Here is a 20,490-nt window from a genome sequence, read left to right as displayed (position 1 = left end):
AGACTTTATTTCATTAAAACATTTTTATTGTTTGAATAAAAATTATTTGCATTATGTTTTTGCTGCTGCAGACAAGAGTTTCTGATTAGTTACAGATTTTACATTTTCAAGCCCCCCCCCTCCCCCTCCTCATGGCATTAGATCAAAAAGTGTCCCTGTTGTCCAATACAGAAAATGTATCTACAAACATGAATTGAATGACAAGTTGTAATAGAAATATACTGATATCAATAAATGAACTACAATCAAGGAATGTGAAGATATGACAATCAATGCATCCATCACTAGCAGTTCAAAACATTTAATAAATACAAATACAGTTTGGATTAAGACAGTTTTTTATTTTCATTTAAGTTCAGCAATCACCCATTACTCGCACACTTCTGCCTAAAATATCTGAAAAAACACCAGGATACAGCGCCACAGAATATCGTTTCATTTGATCAGATGCAGTTCGTCTTAAAGACAATTTCTGTTTTCTTAGACGAGGAAAAGCATTGACTTTATGGAGTGTTCTCATCAGTAAATTAAAAAGGACTTGTACCGTGTTTAATTGTACAAGTAGTTTACGTTTCAGGACAATGCAGTAAACCCATCCAACCAAGACAAAGCCACCGACGAGGTTAAGGAGTCAGATAGCTTCAAGTGCTTTTCCCTGACTGAAACCAGACGTACGGCACAAAACCCCAAAAGCAGGAACCAGAGAGGATGAATTTATTGACATTTGTCTCTGTCTCCCTTTTAGGGGACCACAAAGAATGTATAAAAATGGATTACAATTCTCAAAAGCTGGCACTTGAATAGTTTAATTCATATCTAAATGTGGCGCAGAGCAAAGCCTACAACACATACGCCTCCCTCCGAATACTCGACACACTTCACCGCAGGTATGAACAATAAAGAAAAGTGCCAACAGTCCCTTTTTCCCTCCTAAACCCTCTTTCCCTGAGAACAAATTATCTTCTAACAAGTGATGAGTGCAGGTATAAGACACAGCCGTTTCCATCGTGGCTCAGTAGGAGCCATTAGTGATGAAAGACTGGAACATCTGGAAGGCTGGACCTGGAGCCCACTGAGGAACCATGTGACCTGCACCCTGAAACAGGACAGAGGCGTGTCACTGGAATGCAACCGCACCATCAGCGTGAAACAGGACAGCCATGCTTCTTATGCCTGTGTGTGTGTGTGTGTGTGCATCATATGCATTTAATGTGTTGCAACTCTTGTTATGGTGTTCCTTCCGTATACATGACATCTATTACACAATTGAGTTGTTTCTGTTCCGACGTGAGGGTCTCAAGAGAGGATGTCAAATGTGTACAGATTGTAAAGTCCTGAGGCAAATATGTGATTTGGGGTGAAACAAAATAAATGGAATTGAATTAAAGAAAGTGGTGGTTACCTTGACTGTGAGGAAAGTGATGTTTCCGTACTGCTGGTAGAAACCAGCAATCTGGTCGTCATGAAGCCAGTAATGGTACTTAGTGGTGGCCTGAGAACAACATTAATTTAAAAGTAGTATTAAAAAAGGTGCTTGTGCTTGTAGTAGAATCTTTCCTCAAATCAAAGTCCCTACCTCCAGGCCGAGGTCTTCCACAAACCACTGGTCTCCCAGGAAGTTGCAGGCCATGTCTGTGTCTCCGTTGTAGACGAGCGCCCGCAGGCCCAGAGCGAGTAGCTTCAGGTACACCTGCTTCATGGTCGGGTACAGGTTGTGGTATTGCTCCCCAACGACATCACTATCAATGAGGAAAAGGTTTAGAGTCCATTATGATGGCGCTCGACGCTCCTCCTACCTAACTCCACACGGAAAACATGTTACAAAGTCCTGGGAGCAGAGAATAGCATCATTGGTGTTGGTGGATGTTGACATTTATAAAGTTGTTGACAGTAGTCACACAATCTGAACGCTAGTTTATTTAACCAACCCAAAAAGAAACATGCTGATGTCAGCCTTTAGCACAAAGCCCTGCTGTGCCTCACAGAGCTGCTTTAACTTGTTTTACTGGGATCTGCACACCTTCTTATATTTAATATAATTGCTACGAGTAAAATGCACATGTACCAAATTGACGCAAATGAGCAGTCGGTGATTTTGCAACTTTTTTTTTTTCATGAACTCCACATTCTTCCAGTTACATTGAGAGGTGAGATGGCCAGTTCATAGTGTGTATAGATTGCTAAAATAAATCATCTTTGACATGCATGTTGGATAGCTATGGATTTCTGTCATCTTTCCACAGACATTTGGTATTTTTAGTACCCCAATACATTTACAACAAGGAGTGACATGACATTAATCATACCTGCAGATGTCCCACTTCGGCAGTGTATCTGGAATGTGCAACGCTTTCCTCACGTTGCCTCTATTCAGCCAATGAATCTGAGCCGTGCTGTTTATGCAGGGAGGGACTTTATCCAGAGACACGAAATCTGAAAACTTTATTTAATAAAAAAAAAAAAAAGATTATTATTATTGCCACGAGACAAGAATAATTTAAAAACACAGGTTGGTGGGAGAGCAGCGCTCACCTTGCGGGTGTGTTGAGGTTCCCTGTAGCTCTTAAACAGGTGACTCATGGTCCTCTCGTAGCCTCGGTGGTATGTTCTGCCACCCACGCAATCCAAGTAAAGGGAATACTCATTGAGTCCGCTATTAAACACAATGCCAAAGGCCACGTTCACCTGAAGGGAGACGAGGACAAAGACACAGAGTCATTTGGTGGCACCAGTTAAAGCGTAAACAGATGGTGCACACGTACCAGCGTGTTGCAGAGCTCGGTGCTGGAGTTGTAGAAGTTACAGGTCGTCTTGTCACAGCAATTTATGTTCAGATCTCGCCACAAGCTGCACAAAAAAAACCACACATAGCTTTACAATGACATCCATGTTACTTATCGTCAACCAGCAGCACGAGGCACTCCAAGACCGTTGCATTGATTAGTGGAAGAATTAAAACTACAACAATAAATTGTGACTTTTTTGGAGACTTAAACAGTCACCAAAGAAAAGGACTCTTATAAGAAAAATACAATACTCTGCTGCTTACAGAGCAGCACCGTTTACCTTCATTAACAAGTCATTTATAGTCAGACGGCATACGTTTAATGGGACTTGTCTTTCAGTTCAGTGTTTGTACACCTCATGTTTTCCCCAATGTTCCACTGGGTGTCAGCTGTCATTTCCAACTGGAGGGAATGTGTGTTGTGTGCATCATTGCTCAAAGGAACTAGGGAAACGCACTAGCATCTGATGACATTGCAAAGTGCCACTTACTCTTCTCCAAAGAGGCCGTGGTAGTAAGCGAAGTAGATCAATGTTTGGTCATTCAGCGCGTAGCTGCTGAGCCCATTTCCCACCGAAAAGCCCTGAAAACAAAAATGTAGTCGCGATAAATGTTAGTGGGTAAAATACACGTCTTCTTTACTGCAAAAGTATTTTCTGAGTTTCACAAAACAACATCTCTTTAAATCATGAAACTGCATTCTGGTGGTAGTACTGATACCGAGCAGGTGATGGTGATGATGAGCAAAACCTGAGGCTCAAGAGAACTTTCCCCCAGAAATGGAAGAAGTATTTAGTTCCATTACTTAAGTAATACTAGCAATAAAACAGAGCGATGTATAGAAATACTTTTATTACAAGCAAGTCATATAAAAAAGTATGACTATCTTTTATGACGTATGCTTTAAAGGCCACATTTCTTATTATGCAGAATGGCCTATTTTAGCATTACATTTATATCAACATAATATATTTATTGATGCAGTAATGTGTTCATTAATGTGGTAATGCTGCAGCAGGGAAAGGTGTGGCTAAAGTTGATGATAGACAGCTTGTAAATTCCAATAATTTTATAAAAATCTGAATGTATTTGGTGTTTATGTCTCATTTTATTTATAGCAACTGATTAAGTTATCATACTAATGTTAGCAAACAAAGTGAGACAGCATTTTCCTCTGAAATGTAGAAGAGTATAATGTTGCAGATAGTGAAAATACTGAGGTACCTCAACATTGTACTCACTGGAGTAAATCTACACCAGTTACCTTCCACCACTGCATCTCACCTTGAAGTTGATCTTCGCAGCTCCAGTAGCCACACGCAGGCTGAGGGTTGGCACATAAATTCCACCATAACTTTCCCCAAAGATGAAGAAGTCATTTTGAGTGAAATTTGGGAACCTGGCATAGAAGCTCTGCAGGGCTCTGTAGTTATCATCAGCAACCTAAGAGAAGAACATGTGAAAGGGAAATGTTCCTCATGCTCTCCATAACGTCCACAGCCAGCAGGTCCCTGAACTCACCTGGTCGTCATCGGTGGCATACTTCTTGTCATCAGAGTAGGAGTAGCCCACTCCTGCAGGAGATTCCAGATACAGCACATTGGCAATCTTGTTCCAGCTGAACGTGTTCTCATAAACGGTGGCTCCGTTTTCATGTATCTGAAGAGGAACGTTAACAACGCCTCTTCAGTCCTTATAGTGTACAACACTGCATACACACTAATGCAAAGAATGGAGCCCGCTTACATGAAATGGTCCATTCTCGGACAGGAACCCATCAAGCGAGCTGCAGCCGGGGCCTCCGTTCAGCCAGAGCACCACCGGGTCGTTGACCGGGTCCCGCTGGGAAGTCACAAACCTGCACGAGATCAGAACCAGAACCAGGTCCACGGTGAGTTCAAACAAACTCCTGGAGCCAAACGGCGTACTTAAGAGTGACAGTCGGTTCCTGTTTCTTACCAATAGTGTAGGAACTTCCCGGGCCGGGCCTGCAGGTGACCCGACCACTGTCGGTAGTTGGGTTTGAACGCCATACCCGGCAGGTGGGTCACCTCGTCCGGAGCGTACTGAGCCCAAGAGACGGCCAGCGAACACAACAACAAACCAGCCGCGAACATGTCTGACATCTACTCACTTACGACCCGACAAAAAGGAGCCCACGATACACAGGGAAGGTTTCTTTGCACCAACTTCCTCTCACGGCGGATCCGAGCGAACAGGACTATCCACAACGTCATATGACTGCTGCTGCGGGTCACGTGACCAGCGCCTGACTCTACAGATCAGCGATAGGTGCGATTTATTTGAAGCGGGTTTATTGAATTGGTTATCATCGTTTTGTCATTCCGCTCATGGTACAAGTCGAGGGACATACCACATACTCACACCAAAGCGATACACAATTTTCATCATATAATATGCACGGTCCAAAAAGGCAAATGAATGGCAGTGACTAAATGCAAAGTGTGTGCATTATATTCGTACCATATCTAGTTTATATATACGGAAAATAAAGAAACACAAATATTGACACACAAATTGATAGAAACCACATTCAAACTCATTTTAAAAGATAAACATTGACAAATAATTACAATCATTATCAGTATAACACAAAGTAAATCAGAACAATAACAGTTCTTCAGAATTACTTTAACTAATGAGATTAGGAGCAGGTCCCTCGATTGACAATTGAGCAACAACCCTCGTTAACTGCATGGTTTTGGTCATTTATTTAATTGCACAATGTCAGATGATAACACAAACAGGAAACAATTGAACGTGTGAGTGCTACGGAAGTCATTATAAAGCTTCAGGCATATAATATCACATATCACATTTAGTTAATATATCTTTCGGGGTGCCCTTTTAAACTGTATACATATTTAGTAAGAAAGGATATTATTGTGGTCGCTTTAATGATCATGCTTTTATTGTGAAGGCAAGTATTCACAGCTGCAAGACAATTTACGCGCGGAACTCCACACTGGTGGGGGAGGGACAATCAGTAAAGTGGGGACGTCGCTATAAACATAGGCTTTAAATTGTGGATGCGTGTACCTGCCCACTATATATTGAATCTAATTTTATATATATATAGTATATGCTTAAAATACGACCAGTTGTCTTCCTCTGCACTGCTAACGTTAACTTAGTAACGTGTAACGTTGCTGCAGGTCCCCACGCGTATTTCTAGGTGAGTTAAAAATGGCTATCTATAATCCCCATGTTTGCGCTGAGGTCGACAGCCTGTTCGCGTGCAATGCTTTAGCGCTTATTCGATCAGTCAAACATGTGTGTGTAAACAGTGGAGTTCGCTATGGAAGAGGTTAAAGACACACAAAATGTTAGTGGGTCCACGGTAGAAACTTTTCATTATAAACCTGTGAGAGAAACGAGCTGCGATAAACGTAGAGACAAAAAGTACGTGACGAAGTTTCTTTCCCCCTACACACAAACAAAATGTTCCTTCCAAGATGTAACGTTATTAGAAATCCATAATACAATACTAATTATAGCCCAAACGGGAAACCCGGATCAGACTTTTATTTTGAACAAGAGTATTTCTGGTCGTGTGAAGCGGGCTCTGCAGCTGATTCAAACATCACAGAGCAGGGGAGGATCCGGGGATTCATCTGATCTCCTCTTCACGTTTAGGAGAATGGATCCCGAAGGTAGCCAACTTAGTCCAGACGGAGAGACCCCCACGCTGGACCACAACCCCAAATACCAGAGGAAACTGAAGAGCCTTCATTTGCTCGCAACGAAGTTTATCCGGCTGTTGCAAGAAGCTGAAGACGGTGTGCTCGACCTGAAGGACGTAAGTGGAGATGTTTCATTATATTTGAAGAATAAATAAAATGACAGGTCATATCGGAATACTTTAAAATAAGATATGAAGTGTATGTGATCACAGTGTGCACAAGGAAATTAGACTATTTTTATAATGTTATTTTTAGATGCTTTTTCAGAAAGGTGCATGTGTATTGTTTGTGTTTTCTTTAAGTGAACCCTGAATGTTTCAGTATAATTTTTCAAGACGCCCAGATCATAAGACTAATATATCACACAGGATCAGAAAGAGGAGACTTGATGGGCCTTTTTGGTGTTGTTTCAGGCCGTCACGGTTCTGGCTGTTAGACAGAAAAGGCGAATCTACGACATCACAAATGTGTTGGAGGGCGTTGGTCTGATTGTGAAAATCTCCAAGAGCATTGTAAAGTGGATGTAAGTTTTGTTTTTACATTGCCTCTTCTGCATACATCTGGATACGCATGTCTCAAAGTGTGTTGCAAAATAAGTTTTAAAATATATAAATATGCTCATTTATTTTGTTATGTTTCTAAGTGGCACAGTGCCAGGAGACAATGGATACACGGTAAGCAACAGATTGATGGATCTGAGGGCGGAGATGATGGACTTGGAGCAGAAGGAAAGTATGTTGGACCAACAGAAATTCTGGGTTGAACAGAGCACAAAGAACACAAGAGAAGACTGCAGCGAATATCCTTTTTACAAAAACGTGGCAACGAGTGCTGCAATGAAAGTGTTTGTTTGAAATATGTTACTTTTCTAGCTTTAATTTTGTGCAGATTTTAATGTTTCATTTCAAACTGAACCTTGACTCAAACCAACTCTGACCTATGTGAATCATGACGATATCTGCAACTGCTTCAGCGGTATGTTATTCCTGTGAACATTCTTGTGTCTGCTTATTTTTGTCAAAGCAAATATTTCAAATTGAGGGGTGGTGAGAATCAGTAGAGACACACGCATGCACACACACGCACAATGAATGAAGGAGTTTATTTATTTTGATCAGCAAAATATACAACCACCAGGAATTTTTAAAAAAGAAGAAAGATACATGTGACTGACCGAAAGGGGCTGAAGCTATCTAGCTCATAAGTGCCCTAACCTATAATTGCTTGAAATCTTATTCCGAAGAACCTTGTATATAAAAACAAACATAAACAAAACATATAAATTCAAGCATTTGTCCCCATAATACTACTTATGCTTTATCAATACTGTCAAGTCTGTAGTCCAGAGTCATGTTTTTAATTTTTTTTTGGAATTGCACCAGATTTTTACTTTCTTTGATGTCATCAGTTAGAATATTCCACTGCTTCACCCAACAGACGGATATGTACATGCTTTTCAGAGTTGTATGAGGAATTGGTTGTTTCAAATTCCATTTCCCTCTTAAGTGATACTTCCATTCTCTATCTCTAAACATTTTTTGAATATTGCCAGGAAGTAAATTATGTTTTGCTTTATACAGAATTTGTGCTGTTTTGAACTCTACTAAATCCCTAAATTTCCGTATACGTGATTTTAAGAACAGTGAATTGGTGTGCTCACAATATTCTACATTCACTATTCTTATTGCTCTCTTTTGCATGATGCATATTGACTGTAGGGTGCTTTTGCCCTTGTCCTGCTTTTGGAAAAAAGTCTCCTCGGCACATTTCCTCCTCGCTCATGTCTGCTGCTGCCGAGTTGCCCTGATTGATGCATTTGGAGAACATCTCCAGATATTCAAGATTTAAAACCAACAGCCTCTTTCAACTTATTAGATGTAAATGTACACCCAAACATGTGGACATGGGGGACTTTTAATGAAGTCCTCCTATGGGATACAACCGGGGTTAATTGTCAAAGTAGATTGTTCAATCAACTGATGGTACGGCCGATGCGGTGCATCTTCCTAGTTTGGCTTGATATCAACTCTGCTGTATACGTTAATGATGGCACTTTCATCACCACGACGGCGGACATTGTTGCAGTTGGCTCATGTAGAGGCCAAAGAACCGCTAACATTTCTCTTTACTTGTAGTGCATAATGTCCAGAATAAATTATTGTTTGAAAGAATTCTCTCTCCTTTCTTCAGGCCAAACTCTCTTGGCAATACAGGCGCCATGTGGCACTCAGCTAGATGTGCCCATTCCCAAAGCTGTAAGTTCTGCATCACTTGAACCGCATGTATTTATTTTGTATTGCTTTCTTGAATACAGATGGAATGACTTTGTTTGCGCGTTCATCTTCTTTCAGGTCCAGAACTGCCCAGCAAAGTACCAGATCCATCTGAAGAGCGTCAATGGACCGATCGATATCGTTCTTCTGAACAAACTCTCTGTCAGCTCTCTTCCTGTCGTTCTGCCAGTCCCACCGTCTGAGGAACTTTTACGGAGCGCCAAATCGGCCATGTTTGCTTCACGCGAGACGGAAAGCAGTATTGCTCCGTGTCAGGCGTCAGCGAGCATCAGGCGTGGCAGCGTATCAATAAGGGCGTTCATGGAGGACATGCTGCACCTTCAGTCATCGTCGCCTTCCAACGCTGAGTCGCACAGAACGGATACATCTAAATGTGAGTGCTTGAGATACGATTTATGAAGTGTGTTTTTGTGGAAATGGAAATCTTAAACTTTTGACTTGAATATGAGCCCTTGCTATATTAATCTAAAAAAATAAAAGTTATATGAAGTAAATGCAAACTTTTTTTATAACCTTGTTCAGGTCTGCACCAACATTACTGCAAGTAAATCGTTTTTTTAGAATCGCGTATGCTTCCTATCTGAACTGCGAGGGAGATGAGGCCGACGTGGAGCTCTGATAAACTGTTTATCAGTTGTATATCGTAGTGGTTTCTGGTCCTGCTGCGTCTATCTCTGTGTGTTGGATAGTTTCCTGCATGCTCACACAATCATGTGGTCATCTTTCTGTCATTGCTAATGGCTCTTACATTATTATTATTTTTTTTATACTACTTTCCAGTGAGAGATTTATCAAAGAACTGCAGGACCTCCTGCCCGACCAAAGGTAGGGCCCTTGTTGTATATTGTGTCTCTGAATAAGTTATGTCTTTTAAATTCTTCCGTCAGTTCATTTGACTGTATTCTGATGTCAAGTATGTCTTCCCTCATTTCATAGAAATAATGAATGTAAATCTGCTCAAGGAGCTTTTATCCTCCTAAGGTAAGTTTAAGGTAGTATATTTTCTCTTAATTTTATGACTTCATATATATTATATTCATATTTGTTTTAATCATGTTTGTCTCTGCTCTTCAGTTTTTTTCTTCTCTCCACCCCATCTACAATCTGGATGAGAGTGAAGGCATCTCTGACCTCTTAGACATCCCACGCTCAATGACCATAAACTTCTTTATTAAAGCCTTCAGAGAAAATAGTTTACTCCAGAAATGCACGTTGTCTCGTTTTAATTAGTTATGTGATCATATCAAATAATTAAAGCTGCAAGCAGCGATGAACGGGTCCTCTTCCTGCTTCGCACGTCGGGGGTGCTGGCCGGACGCCGGCCCCTCGGCCGAGCGCGCACGGCGTTCGGGCGTTTGACCGTTAAATCACCGACACTGATTTTACTTTGCTAGTCGGTGTGACTTTGACTCTGAGTGAATAAAGGCTTGTCGATATCCTCAGGCCTTGATTTCTACGAAGCATCAGAAGTTTGGACCAGATTTGGAGTCCAGGGTTAGCAGCAGGGGACGCTGTGACAATGTGAACATATACATGCATCATGTGTATCCATGTGAAGTCTAGACCTTGTCATGTAAATTACATGTGAATGTGATTCAACGTGTCGCCACGAGCTCCACAGGGAAGCATCATCGAGGTCTTAGGTCTATTCTGGTATATTTTGAGAGCGATCTGAATAATCTGCAGGAGCAGTGTGTAAAAGTAAAAACATGTAACTTCCTAGTGCCACTAGTTGGCCTTCGTCCAGAAAAAAAATTAGCATATGGATGTCTTCAGGTCATTATGTCATGATGTATGAAAATATGGGCAATTCCATTATGTGGCTGAGTTACAACAACGTCCAATTTTCGCTAGCGAATGCGTTTCTTTCCAGAAAAAAAACAGAGCTTTATCCAGTGTGGTGTGGTTAAAGTCACCAGTGATAGCCATGAATGCTCCAGGCTGATGATTCAGCAGAGCAGACACAGTGGAGTGGATGGTGTCCACAGCTTCCTCAGCGCCAGCTGATGGCGGCAAGTAAACGACAAGCAAAATGGCGGACTAGAACTCTCTCTGCAAATAGTACGGCGCATCCCCACGGCCAACAGTTCAATGTTCGCCAGAAGCACTCCTTCACACTCACATGGTCCAAGTGGCACCACCGTTCTGTCACAGAAAGAGCGATCCCGCCCCCCCTATTCTTACCGCTCTATGTAGCGTCTCTGTCAGCCCGAACAGTCCTGAAGCCGGGCAAAGACGCGCTGTGATCCGGATAGTCCGCGTGCAGCCACGTCTCAGTGAAACACAAAAGACTGCTCTCACGGAAGACCCTCTCGGTCATTACCAGCGCGCCGAGCTCATCCGTCTTATTCGCCAAAGACCTCACGTTCCCCGTTATGATCGACGGTACCGAGGGTTTGTATCTCCTCGTTTTAGCCCTCCGCTTGACACCCGCTCTGCAGCCGCGAGCCCTTCTCCGTAGCTCCAGCGGGATCACAGGTCTGTCTCCAGGCAGAAGCTTCGGCCTGCACAGCGCGATCAGCTGAGCGCGCGAGTAGACGACGGGCCCCGTCATTGTTATGCTGCGGCTCACCGATACTCACGACAAAGTGAACAAAAGCCACAGTAGAAGTATCGAAAAAAGTAGTTATGGTCCAGTGTCCGACCGTAACTAAGACAAACGTGAAAGAAAAGAAGAAGAAAAAGAGAGGAAAAGTGCAAAAAAAAAGACAATAAAATAAAAGCAAAACGCCACTACTGAAACAAGCAGCCGTTGGCACAGCGCTTCCTAGAGAGCTTGATGCATATTGACTGTAGGGTGCTTTTGCCCTTGTCCTGCTTTTGGAAAAAAAGTATCCTCGGCACATTTCCTCCTCGCTCATGTCTGCTGCTGCCGAGTTGCCCTGATTGATGCATTTGGAGAACATCTCCAGATATTAAAGATTTAAAACCAACAGCCTCTTTCAACTTATTAGATGTAAATGTACATGTGGACATGGGACTTTTAATGAAGTCCTCCTACGGGATACAACCGGGGTTAATTGTCAAAGTAGATTGTTCAATCAACTGATGGTACGGCCGATGCGGTGCATCTTCCTAGTTGGCTTGATATCAACTCTGCTGTATACGTTAATGATGGCACTTTCATCACTACGACGGCGGACATTGTTGCAGTTGGCTCATGTAGAGGCCAAAGAACCGCTAACATTTCTCTTTACTTGTAGTGCATAATGTCCAGAATAAATTATTGTTTGAAAGAATTCTCTCCTTTCTTCAGGCCAAACTCTCTTGGCAATACAGGCGCCATGTGGCACTCAGCTAGATGTGCCCATTCCCAAAGCTGTAAGTTCTGCATCACTTGAACCGCATGTATTTATTTTGTATTGCTTTCTTGAATACAGATGGAATGACTTTGTTTGCGCGTTCATCTTCTTTCAGGTCCAGAACTGCCCAGCAAAGTACCAGATCCATCTGAAGAGCGTCAATGGACCGATCGATATCGTTCTTCTGAACAAACTCTCTGTCAGCTCTCTTCCTGTCGTTCTGCCAGTCCCACCGTCTGAGGAACTTTTACGGAGCGCCAAATCGGCCATGTTTGCTTCACGCGAGACGGAAAGCAGTATTGCTCCGTGTCAGGCGTCAGCGAGCATCAGGCGTGGCAGCGTATCAATAAGGGCGTTCATGGAGGACATGCTGCACCTTCAGTCATCGTCGCCTTCCAACGCTGAGTCGCACAGAACGGATACATCTAAATGTGAGTGCTTGAGATACGATTTATGAAGTGTGTTTTTGTGGGAATGGAAATCTTAAACTTTTGACTTGAATATGAGCCCTTGCTATATTAATCTAAAAAAATAAAAGTTATATGAAGTAAATGCAAACTTTTTTTATAACCTTGTTCAGGTCTGCACCAACATTACTGCAAGTAAATCGTTTTTTTAGAATCGCGTATGCTTCCTATCTGAACTGCGAGGGAGATGAGGCCGACGTGGAGCTCTGATAAACTGTTTATCAGTTGTATATCGTAGTGGTTTCTGGTCCTGCTGCGTCTATCTCTGTGTGTTGGATAGTTTCCTGCATGCTCACACAATCATGTGGTCATCTTTCTGTCATTGCTAATGGCTCTTACATTATTATTATTTTTTTTATACTACTTTCCAGTGAGAGATTTATCAAAAGAACTGCAGGACCTCCTGCGCCCGACCAAAGGTAGGGCCCTTGTTGTATATTGTGTCTCTGAATAAGTTATGTCTTTTAAATTCTTCCGTCAGTTCATTTGACTGTATTCTGATGTCAAGTATGTCTTCCCTCATTTCATAGAAATAATGAATGTAAATCTGCTCAAGGAGCTTTTATCCTCCTAAGGTAAGTTTAAGGTAGTATATTTTCTCTTAATTTTATGACTTCATATATATTATATTCATATTTGTTTTAATCATGTTTGTCTCTGCTCTTCAGTTTTTTCTTCTCTCCACCCCATCTACAATCTGGATGAGAGTGAAGGCATCTCTGACCTCTTAGACATCCCACGCTCAATGACCATAAACTTCTTTATTAAAGCCTTCAGAGAAAATAGTTTACTCCAGAAATGCACGTTGTCTCGTTTTAATTAGTTATGTGATCATATCAAATAATAAATGAATGATTTTTGAATATTGTGTCAAACTTATTAATATACTGAGAAGCAAAAACTATATAAATGCTTTCCAATTCAATACAGTCCAAGATCAACAAAAGAATGATTCATCCTCTGGGTACCATGAATGTCTGGACCACAGTAGTATCCTCCTACAGGCACGGCCTGTAACTGTATGCACACGTTGCATCACTGCACCAGAGTTGAACATGAAGTGCCTGATAAAGAACAAATTAAATGAAGTATTTATCATGTAATTTAGTAGATATACATTTTGCGCACATAAACCCTCCATAGATGAATGAGGTGAAACTTCAACTTTTTTTATTGTTTAATTTGTGTATTTTAAAATGCATATGGTTCACATTATTCAGTAATAGGAATAATTAATAGTAACTGAGTTATTGCATTTGTTTCGGAGCCTTTTCACTGTGCTGCTGTTTTACAAATAAAGTAATTTTGCAAATAAAGAAGTATCAGCTGCACCACAAGAGCAGCTTCTTTCCTCAGGCTGTGAGACTCCTGCATTCATCTTCCACATATAATATAGTTTGTTTTTTGGGGGCGAAATGGACCTACAAATGCATTTCGTTGTACAATGACAATACACATATTATTCAACTTTGTGAAATACATATTTTCTTTCCAAACTAAAGATTAGGGTTTGCCTTCATTGTTATGCACATCGGACCCACTGTTTCCTTTCTAAAAAATCATATATATATATCTAGTGCAATGCATTAGTACAATAGAGCGTTACATGAAATAAATAATTGCAATATTCATTATCTTCCAATTGAGAGGGAGTATAAAACATCAAATATAAATACTCCATATCAAACCTCTAAATTGTAATTGTTGTACTTCCACTACTGATTCTTGTTGAAGTCCTCGACGTGGCGGCTCACTGGATTCAGGACAGGTGTCCCCTACCTGGAGGACCACGTAACAGCCGCGCGTGCTCCTGTTGCGATGGCAACGCTTGTTTGAAACCGGAGGCCTGAGACAGACTTCTCCGTTTGCGAACTGGTGTGCAAGTTGGCTAGCTTCTCAAGGCTCTGTCTCTCAGTATTATATGCGAACGATGGTGAGCAAAGAGTCCTTTACATATATTCACCACAACAATGGTGCGCTGACTCCAGTGACGTCATTACCTATTAGCTACCTAGCGGGCTACGATTACATTAGCTGCCGAGTGCATTTCCGGTCGTGCTAAACGCTAACGCTAATTATTATCTAACGCTAGTGTGTTCATAGAAGAAGATGTTGTCATTGGAGGGACATTCATGAGAGGCAGACTAGAGTTGTTGCTTCTCCACAAAAAACAATGGTAAAGTAATACACTCAGTTGATAAAAGAAAGTAGTTTTAACTTGTTTATTTGTTGTTGACTTGTGTGCAGCCACCCAAAAGCAAAGGTTCAAGTAAAAAGCCTGCGAAGGCCAAAACGCCCACACTGATAGATGGATTCACCAAGGAGGAGCTGTCCAAGGAGCAGGTGAGAGATCAAGTGTGTTGACTGTGGAGTGATGCTTGGATATTTAAAGTCAGGAGACAGGAAAGGTTTTCTTTTCAAAGCGATTTGTACATTAAATGTGTATTTCAGCATGTGGGTTTTGCACTTGCATGCAGCTAGAGGACTCCCGAAGAGACGGGTTTAAATAAGAATGGTAAACATCAATGCAGACGAGGCTGAGATTACTCAACTAGTCGAGGTAAAGCTCTCAAAACACTGGATACTACCTGAAGCATCTTTTTGTCAGAGCCTTCCTGTCTGGCCCATCAAGTTTAAACTCAGTTTTATTGCACGCTTTTTGTTTTAAATTAAATATAAATAATAATAATATTAATAAATCAATAAAATCTTTAGGCCCATGGCCAGAAAGCCCTGCAGATAGAATCTGGATTATTCTTCTCAAGCTATTGTCTAGTTGAAGGTTGTAATGCCTTCGATTTAATATATGTTATATAGTATATAATGCCTTCTATTTAATACATGTTTTTGCTCATTATTTTAACCTAAAACGGTGTGACTTTGTTTCAGAAAATACACTCTTTTGTTTTTAGGTCCCTTACCTGTTTGTAAATTGTTGACAGGGATGTATTTTACTTTTATTTTACTGTATGTCTGTTCATATATATAAGATGTATATTTAAATTGATATAACAATTTATCTAGAATAAAATACACTTACATATGTGATATTAAAGAAGTGCAACTAAAATCAAATCACAAAATGTTTATTAAAGTCAGAAGCAAAGATTACTTATCCATTGCTCAGCTTTTTACAATAACTTTACTTGACTAGTTTTGTTCTCAATCATTTTGACTTTCCTCCAGAGCCATAGAAGACATTATATTTCTGATTTATATTAGTGGCCCCTGCGAACAATAAATTGGACTTTGACATTTACAATTTGTGGTGTGTCCCTTTTAGGATAAATGAGGTTATTGGCTCACGGTCATAGATGGTCTGACTGATTTGCCCACATTGAAATACATTTCTGTATTTCAGATGGAAGAGCACATTGTGCGTCTTCGAGAGGAGCTGGACAGAGAGAGGGAAGAGAGAAACTACTTTCAGCTGGAGAGGGACAAGATCCACACATTTTGGGAGATCACAGATGGTAAACTCGAGGAAGTCAAGGCTGAAAATAAGAATTTTGATAAGGACATAGAGGAGGATGAGGGGCGCCACCAAGTAGAGATCAAGGTGAGGTTAATACAGGTGTATTGTAGTTATTATCAAACTCAAATTCACAGGATAGATTTTTACAACGTCTCTTTTATGTCATAATATGCAAACAAATAAAAGGTAACAAGGATCTTTAAATGAAGTCAATAGATGCAACCTGTTTGTGATCCACAGCCAGTGTATTTATATCCTCAGTACCCCACAATCCATTGTGCATCAGTAGTTCTAAAGTGGCATGTATAGGTTTTCCTATCAAATTTAAATGGTAGGGAAAAAAATTTGTATTGCATTTTTCTTTCAGATACTTATACTAGTTTGTCATATGTTAAGCAAATATGATCTTCTCTGACATATTTATGGGCTGCATTCATTATATATTTCCCACTAATTTGTTCCACTAGGTGTATAAGCAGAAGATGAAGCACCTCCTGTGTGAACACCAGAACACAATCGCTGAGTTGAAAGCAGTTGGTTTAGTCTCCACACAGGTGGCGCAGGAAGAGCAAAACCAATTGGAGACCGAGCTTCATAAGGACATGAGGGCCGTCATGGTCGACATACAGAAGCTTGACAACGAAAACCTCGTCAAGGAGCTTGAACTGGTATGTAGTACACACTATTATATTTCTCCACTTAAAACTCTGGATTTAATGTGTCTTTGTACTTTGATATATTTCAACAATCAAGCATCAATGCTACAAACACCACTTTGCTTTTTATCTCAACAGAAACACACTGAAGAAATGACTAAAACAAGTGACATCTGTGAGAAGCAAATTGCAGGTGAATAACTAATCTCATTTTGAGTTGGATTCAACTGTGAAAACTAAATAGGAGCCCTCATTTTGTGTCACTATTTGAGTAGAACTCCAAGGCAAATATGAGAAAAAGATGGAGTTGCTGCTGCAAGAGCTGGACAACATGATGAAGAATGTGATCTGTGAGCAAGAAGATCAATGGAACAGCCACATCGACGCCCTAAAAGAAGACCACAATAAGGCCTTCAAGGAAATTGATGCAATACTCATTTGCATGAAACAGGATCTAGATATCAACACGTCACTCACGGTATAAGTGCTCACATTCAGAGACATTTCAGATGCTTTGTTTAAACCTGCCACACATTATTCATTTAGTTATTGATGAATATGTTTTATTGGCTTTTCTTAGGCACAAAAGAAAGTGATGGAAATTAAACGGAAGGAGAAGGAAAAGGGCCTGGTCGGTCTTTTGGAGGAGAACAAATATCTCTCAGAGCTTCTCTCGGGAGTGAAAAAGGAGAACGCGGACATTGAGAGAAAAATCAAATACTCTGGATTGGAAAAGGTTGTTAGTGTAGTATTTGTGAATATTTTTTGTGGTTGAAAGTTTGTGCACAATACTTGCTGCCAGTGCCCTAATTAGTCCTGACATGTAGCATACATGGTCACAAGGTCACATTTTTAACCTGTTTTTGACAGGATGTCAGTGAAACGGTGAAAAAAAAGAAGCTGGATGAGCTGAAATGCGATTATAAGACACTGGGACAGAAATTCTACAAGGTACTTGCTAAGATTGAGTTGCACTGTAATGTTCCTCCAATGTGAGCTTAATTCATGTGACCAAATGCTTGTTTACCTTTGGGTATTTGTGTGAATGTTTTTTGCATCCGTCTTTGTCTGTGCACATGTCATCCAGCTTCAGCTAGAAAGGGATGAGCTGGAGAAGACGTTCACTCAGAATACTCAGCAGGTGCAGGATAAAGCAGATCGGAAGAGCATGCAGCTGGAGAGGAGGCTGGAAGGTCTGATGCACGGCCTGGAGAAGACGCAGGCGCAGCTCCTCGCTGTGCTTTCTGCCTCCAACATGGACCAAACGGCTCTTAAAGGGGTCACGAACAAAATTGAGGTGAATTTTCTTTTAAACATGTATTGTATGCACATTGCTCTCTGTACAAAAACAAACATAATCGTGTTTTTGCTTGAAGACAAATCTAGACTCCAGTAATTATTCCATCAAGAACTTGGAGTATAAAAAAGCTCAGCTTCTCCAGGTGAGGAGTTTGTTTACTTCCTGGAAAGTGTCATGCATTTGTCAAATTTAATGATGATGTTGAATACATTTTTGTAGTAATATTCATACATGTGTATCCGGCAGGCCCGTAAGGATATGCTGCTGACCTACGAAGCGAAGCAAAGGGCTCTTGGTGCCTTTGGAGGAGCTTTGTTTAAAGCCATTTGAGGTCAGCTGCTAACTGGGAAGTCAGTCACTGATCTTGGGTTTGTCCCAAAATGAGAGGCATAGACTGACCGATTCATATTAAATCTCACTTTCTTCGCATAAACTCGGTTTATCGTGGTGTCCTTTGATATAAATGTGTTACTTCACTCCATTTGGACTAGTTTGTGTAAGAAAATAGACTATTTGGGGGAATTTTTTTCTTTTATTCTTTCATAGATGGTTTATAGGGAAAACATGTGCTGTCTCTGTCAATAGATTAAGCTGTATAATGAAATACCCAAATTAACCGAGAATTAAATACATTTAAATGTGATTTAAAAGAAGCTTACCAGAAGAGTCAGAAACTGAAATGGTCTTATTTACTCTAGCTTCAGGACTAGTGGAGCGGTTGAGCTTGTTCTCATCACTACGATCTTTTATTATTTGAGTTCTGTGTTCACAGAATCATCAATGGAGCTAAAATTCTCGTCTTAGCTCCATTTGAAACAAATGTGTAGTTACTGTGTTCTGCTCCTTAAGGAATATTTGAGTGCATTCCTGTTAATCTCAACTGATATGAAGTGCTGCAAACTTAAATCAGCTGACAACAAACAACAATCAGAACATTGGCCGCTCTGCTGTGGTCTGGTACAGTAAGACGTGTCTGACTGTGGTTGTTGGAGCATGTCGTTGTTGGAGCCATGCATGACTTGCATCTCCAACTAGCAGTTCATATATTTCAATAAAAACACGTCATATTTGAAAAGCATTTTCAGCAAACCAGCAGATAACCTTCTCTATTTGTGCAATCTGCCCGTACTTATGTGTTTATCGCCCTCTATACACATTTACAGTGTGGTTATAATTATTTACATCATTGATGGACCAGAATTACAGCAATGATTGTTTTTGCATTTATATTTTAGTATCTATCAATATACATGATGGTGATTATGGCCCTGATGTCACTCTCAAAACTACAGTGGGGGTCAATCTAGGTCACATTAGTGGACACGTATCCAATCGTATTGGTTATAAAAACATTAATTTGTGCACAAGGTGGAACCAAATCTAAATTTGAGAACTGATAATTACCTCTGAGATGGAATCTTTTATAAGCAGTCGCAAAGGATTTTATTTAACACCAAATACTGCTCAATACAATTGAATTGGTTTAAGGATTATGCAATAATATGTAGAAGAGGGACATTTTATTTTTGTTAGATTTAATAGAAAAAAACAATCAAGTTGCTGAGAGGGTGTGTTATCGTCTACTAAAACATTGTTGTAAAGTTATGTCATTTTCTGGATTAAAACAATGACAATAATTGATTTAAAAAATGAAAACAGCTTCCAATGTTAGTAAATTACGGCAAAAATCAACTCGTTACAGAGGTAATTTGAGGCCTTTATCATTTGATACTTCCACGGGAAGTTGGGGGCTAAAAGTTGGACTCGAACCAAGTATTCCAATCTCAACAGTTTCACCAGCTGATTGCTGGCAGGAGTTTCCAGCAGCGAGAGAGAGGAACATATGCGGTGGATCCAGTTTCTCATTGAATATTCCTGTGGTGAATCGAGCCCAGTTGCACTGAGTGATCGCCGTTCCCTGCGGTATCAATAATACAGGAGGACGATATTGTCCCAGTGCAGGCCACAGTATCATACAGCTAAAGCAAGTGCAAGGAGGGGGTGGGGGGTCCTTTCACACGGCCCTCTTGGGTTTCAGGGCCCGCAGACAGCGGTCTGCCTCTGGGGAGCCGGCTGCTGTGCCCCTGCACAGGGCTCAATTGTAAGTCAGCCTGCCCGACGGATGAACGTGTCCAAACAGTGACAGCCTGCACAGCCTCTGCTGGCCCGGCCCCGTCGGTAAGACTACACCCCCAACAAGCCCAGAGTCACAGGGTGCGTCCCAGCTGAGAGACGGCTCAATAGAGTCAGTCAGCGGGAGACATCGGACAGTGAGACAATGGGATGGATATCCGGGGCGTGATTAACATGATCCAGATTTTCACCTTGTTTGAGCACCTAGCTGAGTGCTGTGACCTTCCTGTAGCCTCGGGATACTGAACACAAACCAACATAGTGAACATCTAAATACAAGCAGCCACCTTTCGTTCCGTTTCAAGCAAGTATGTACGCCCAAGCTGCTCTCTCTCTTTTCTGCACATTGTCATAGAAAATGGCTGGGCAACATA

At 41.0% G+C, this 20,490-nt stretch overlaps 3 protein-coding genes across 3 annotated transcripts; 2 read left to right on the top strand and 1 right to left on the bottom strand.

The window, feature by feature from the left end:
• Positions 1 to 285: 285 nt before the first annotated feature.
• On the bottom strand, positions 286 to 4,991 carry si:ch211-122f10.4 (cathepsin A-like). Its single transcript, XM_056413149.1, has 11 exons — positions 4,745 to 4,991; positions 4,532 to 4,643; positions 4,307 to 4,444; positions 4,070 to 4,228; positions 3,277 to 3,368; positions 2,763 to 2,847; positions 2,533 to 2,685; positions 2,307 to 2,440; positions 1,577 to 1,739; positions 1,403 to 1,492; positions 286 to 1,096 (listed from the first exon to the last, which is right to left on the bottom strand). The coding sequence occupies exons 1-11, from the start codon at positions 4,909 to 4,911 to the stop codon at positions 1,013 to 1,015; spliced, it is 1,377 nt and encodes a 458-aa protein (XP_056269124.1). The 5' UTR covers positions 4,912 to 4,991; the 3' UTR covers positions 286 to 1,012.
• An 853-nt stretch (positions 4,992 to 5,844) lies between these two features.
• On the top strand, positions 5,845 to 13,913 carry LOC130192646 (transcription factor E2F4-like). Its single transcript, XM_056412754.1, has 10 exons — positions 5,845 to 5,981; positions 6,443 to 6,605; positions 6,903 to 7,012; positions 7,133 to 7,288; positions 7,421 to 7,464; positions 8,680 to 8,744; positions 8,841 to 9,156; positions 12,924 to 12,971; positions 13,083 to 13,127; positions 13,221 to 13,913. Exons 2-9 carry the CDS (start codon positions 6,447 to 6,449, stop codon positions 13,124 to 13,126), a joined length of 942 nt encoding a protein of 313 aa, XP_056268729.1. The 5' UTR covers positions 5,845 to 5,981; positions 6,443 to 6,446; the 3' UTR covers position 13,127; positions 13,221 to 13,913.
• Positions 13,914 to 14,482: 569 nt separating this feature from the next.
• LOC130192614 (dynein regulatory complex subunit 4-like) lies at positions 14,483 to 18,473 on the top strand. The gene is given in 12 exon segments (XM_056412706.1): positions 14,483 to 14,539; positions 14,800 to 14,895; positions 15,914 to 16,111; positions 16,495 to 16,695; positions 16,822 to 16,876; positions 16,959 to 17,161; positions 17,264 to 17,419; positions 17,554 to 17,634; positions 17,771 to 17,980; positions 18,060 to 18,125; positions 18,230 to 18,279; positions 18,281 to 18,473. Coding segments are annotated over 12 exon segments (1,419 nt in total). The 3' UTR covers positions 18,327 to 18,473.
• Positions 18,474 to 20,490: the final 2,017 nt, after the last annotated feature.

Source organism: Pseudoliparis swirei, chromosome 4 (genome assembly GCF_029220125.1).
Source record: "Pseudoliparis swirei isolate HS2019 ecotype Mariana Trench chromosome 4, NWPU_hadal_v1, whole genome shotgun sequence".
Classification (NCBI taxonomy): Eukaryota; Metazoa; Chordata; class Actinopteri; order Perciformes; family Liparidae; genus Pseudoliparis; species Pseudoliparis swirei.
This window is presented reverse-complemented; position numbering and strand designations above follow the sequence as displayed.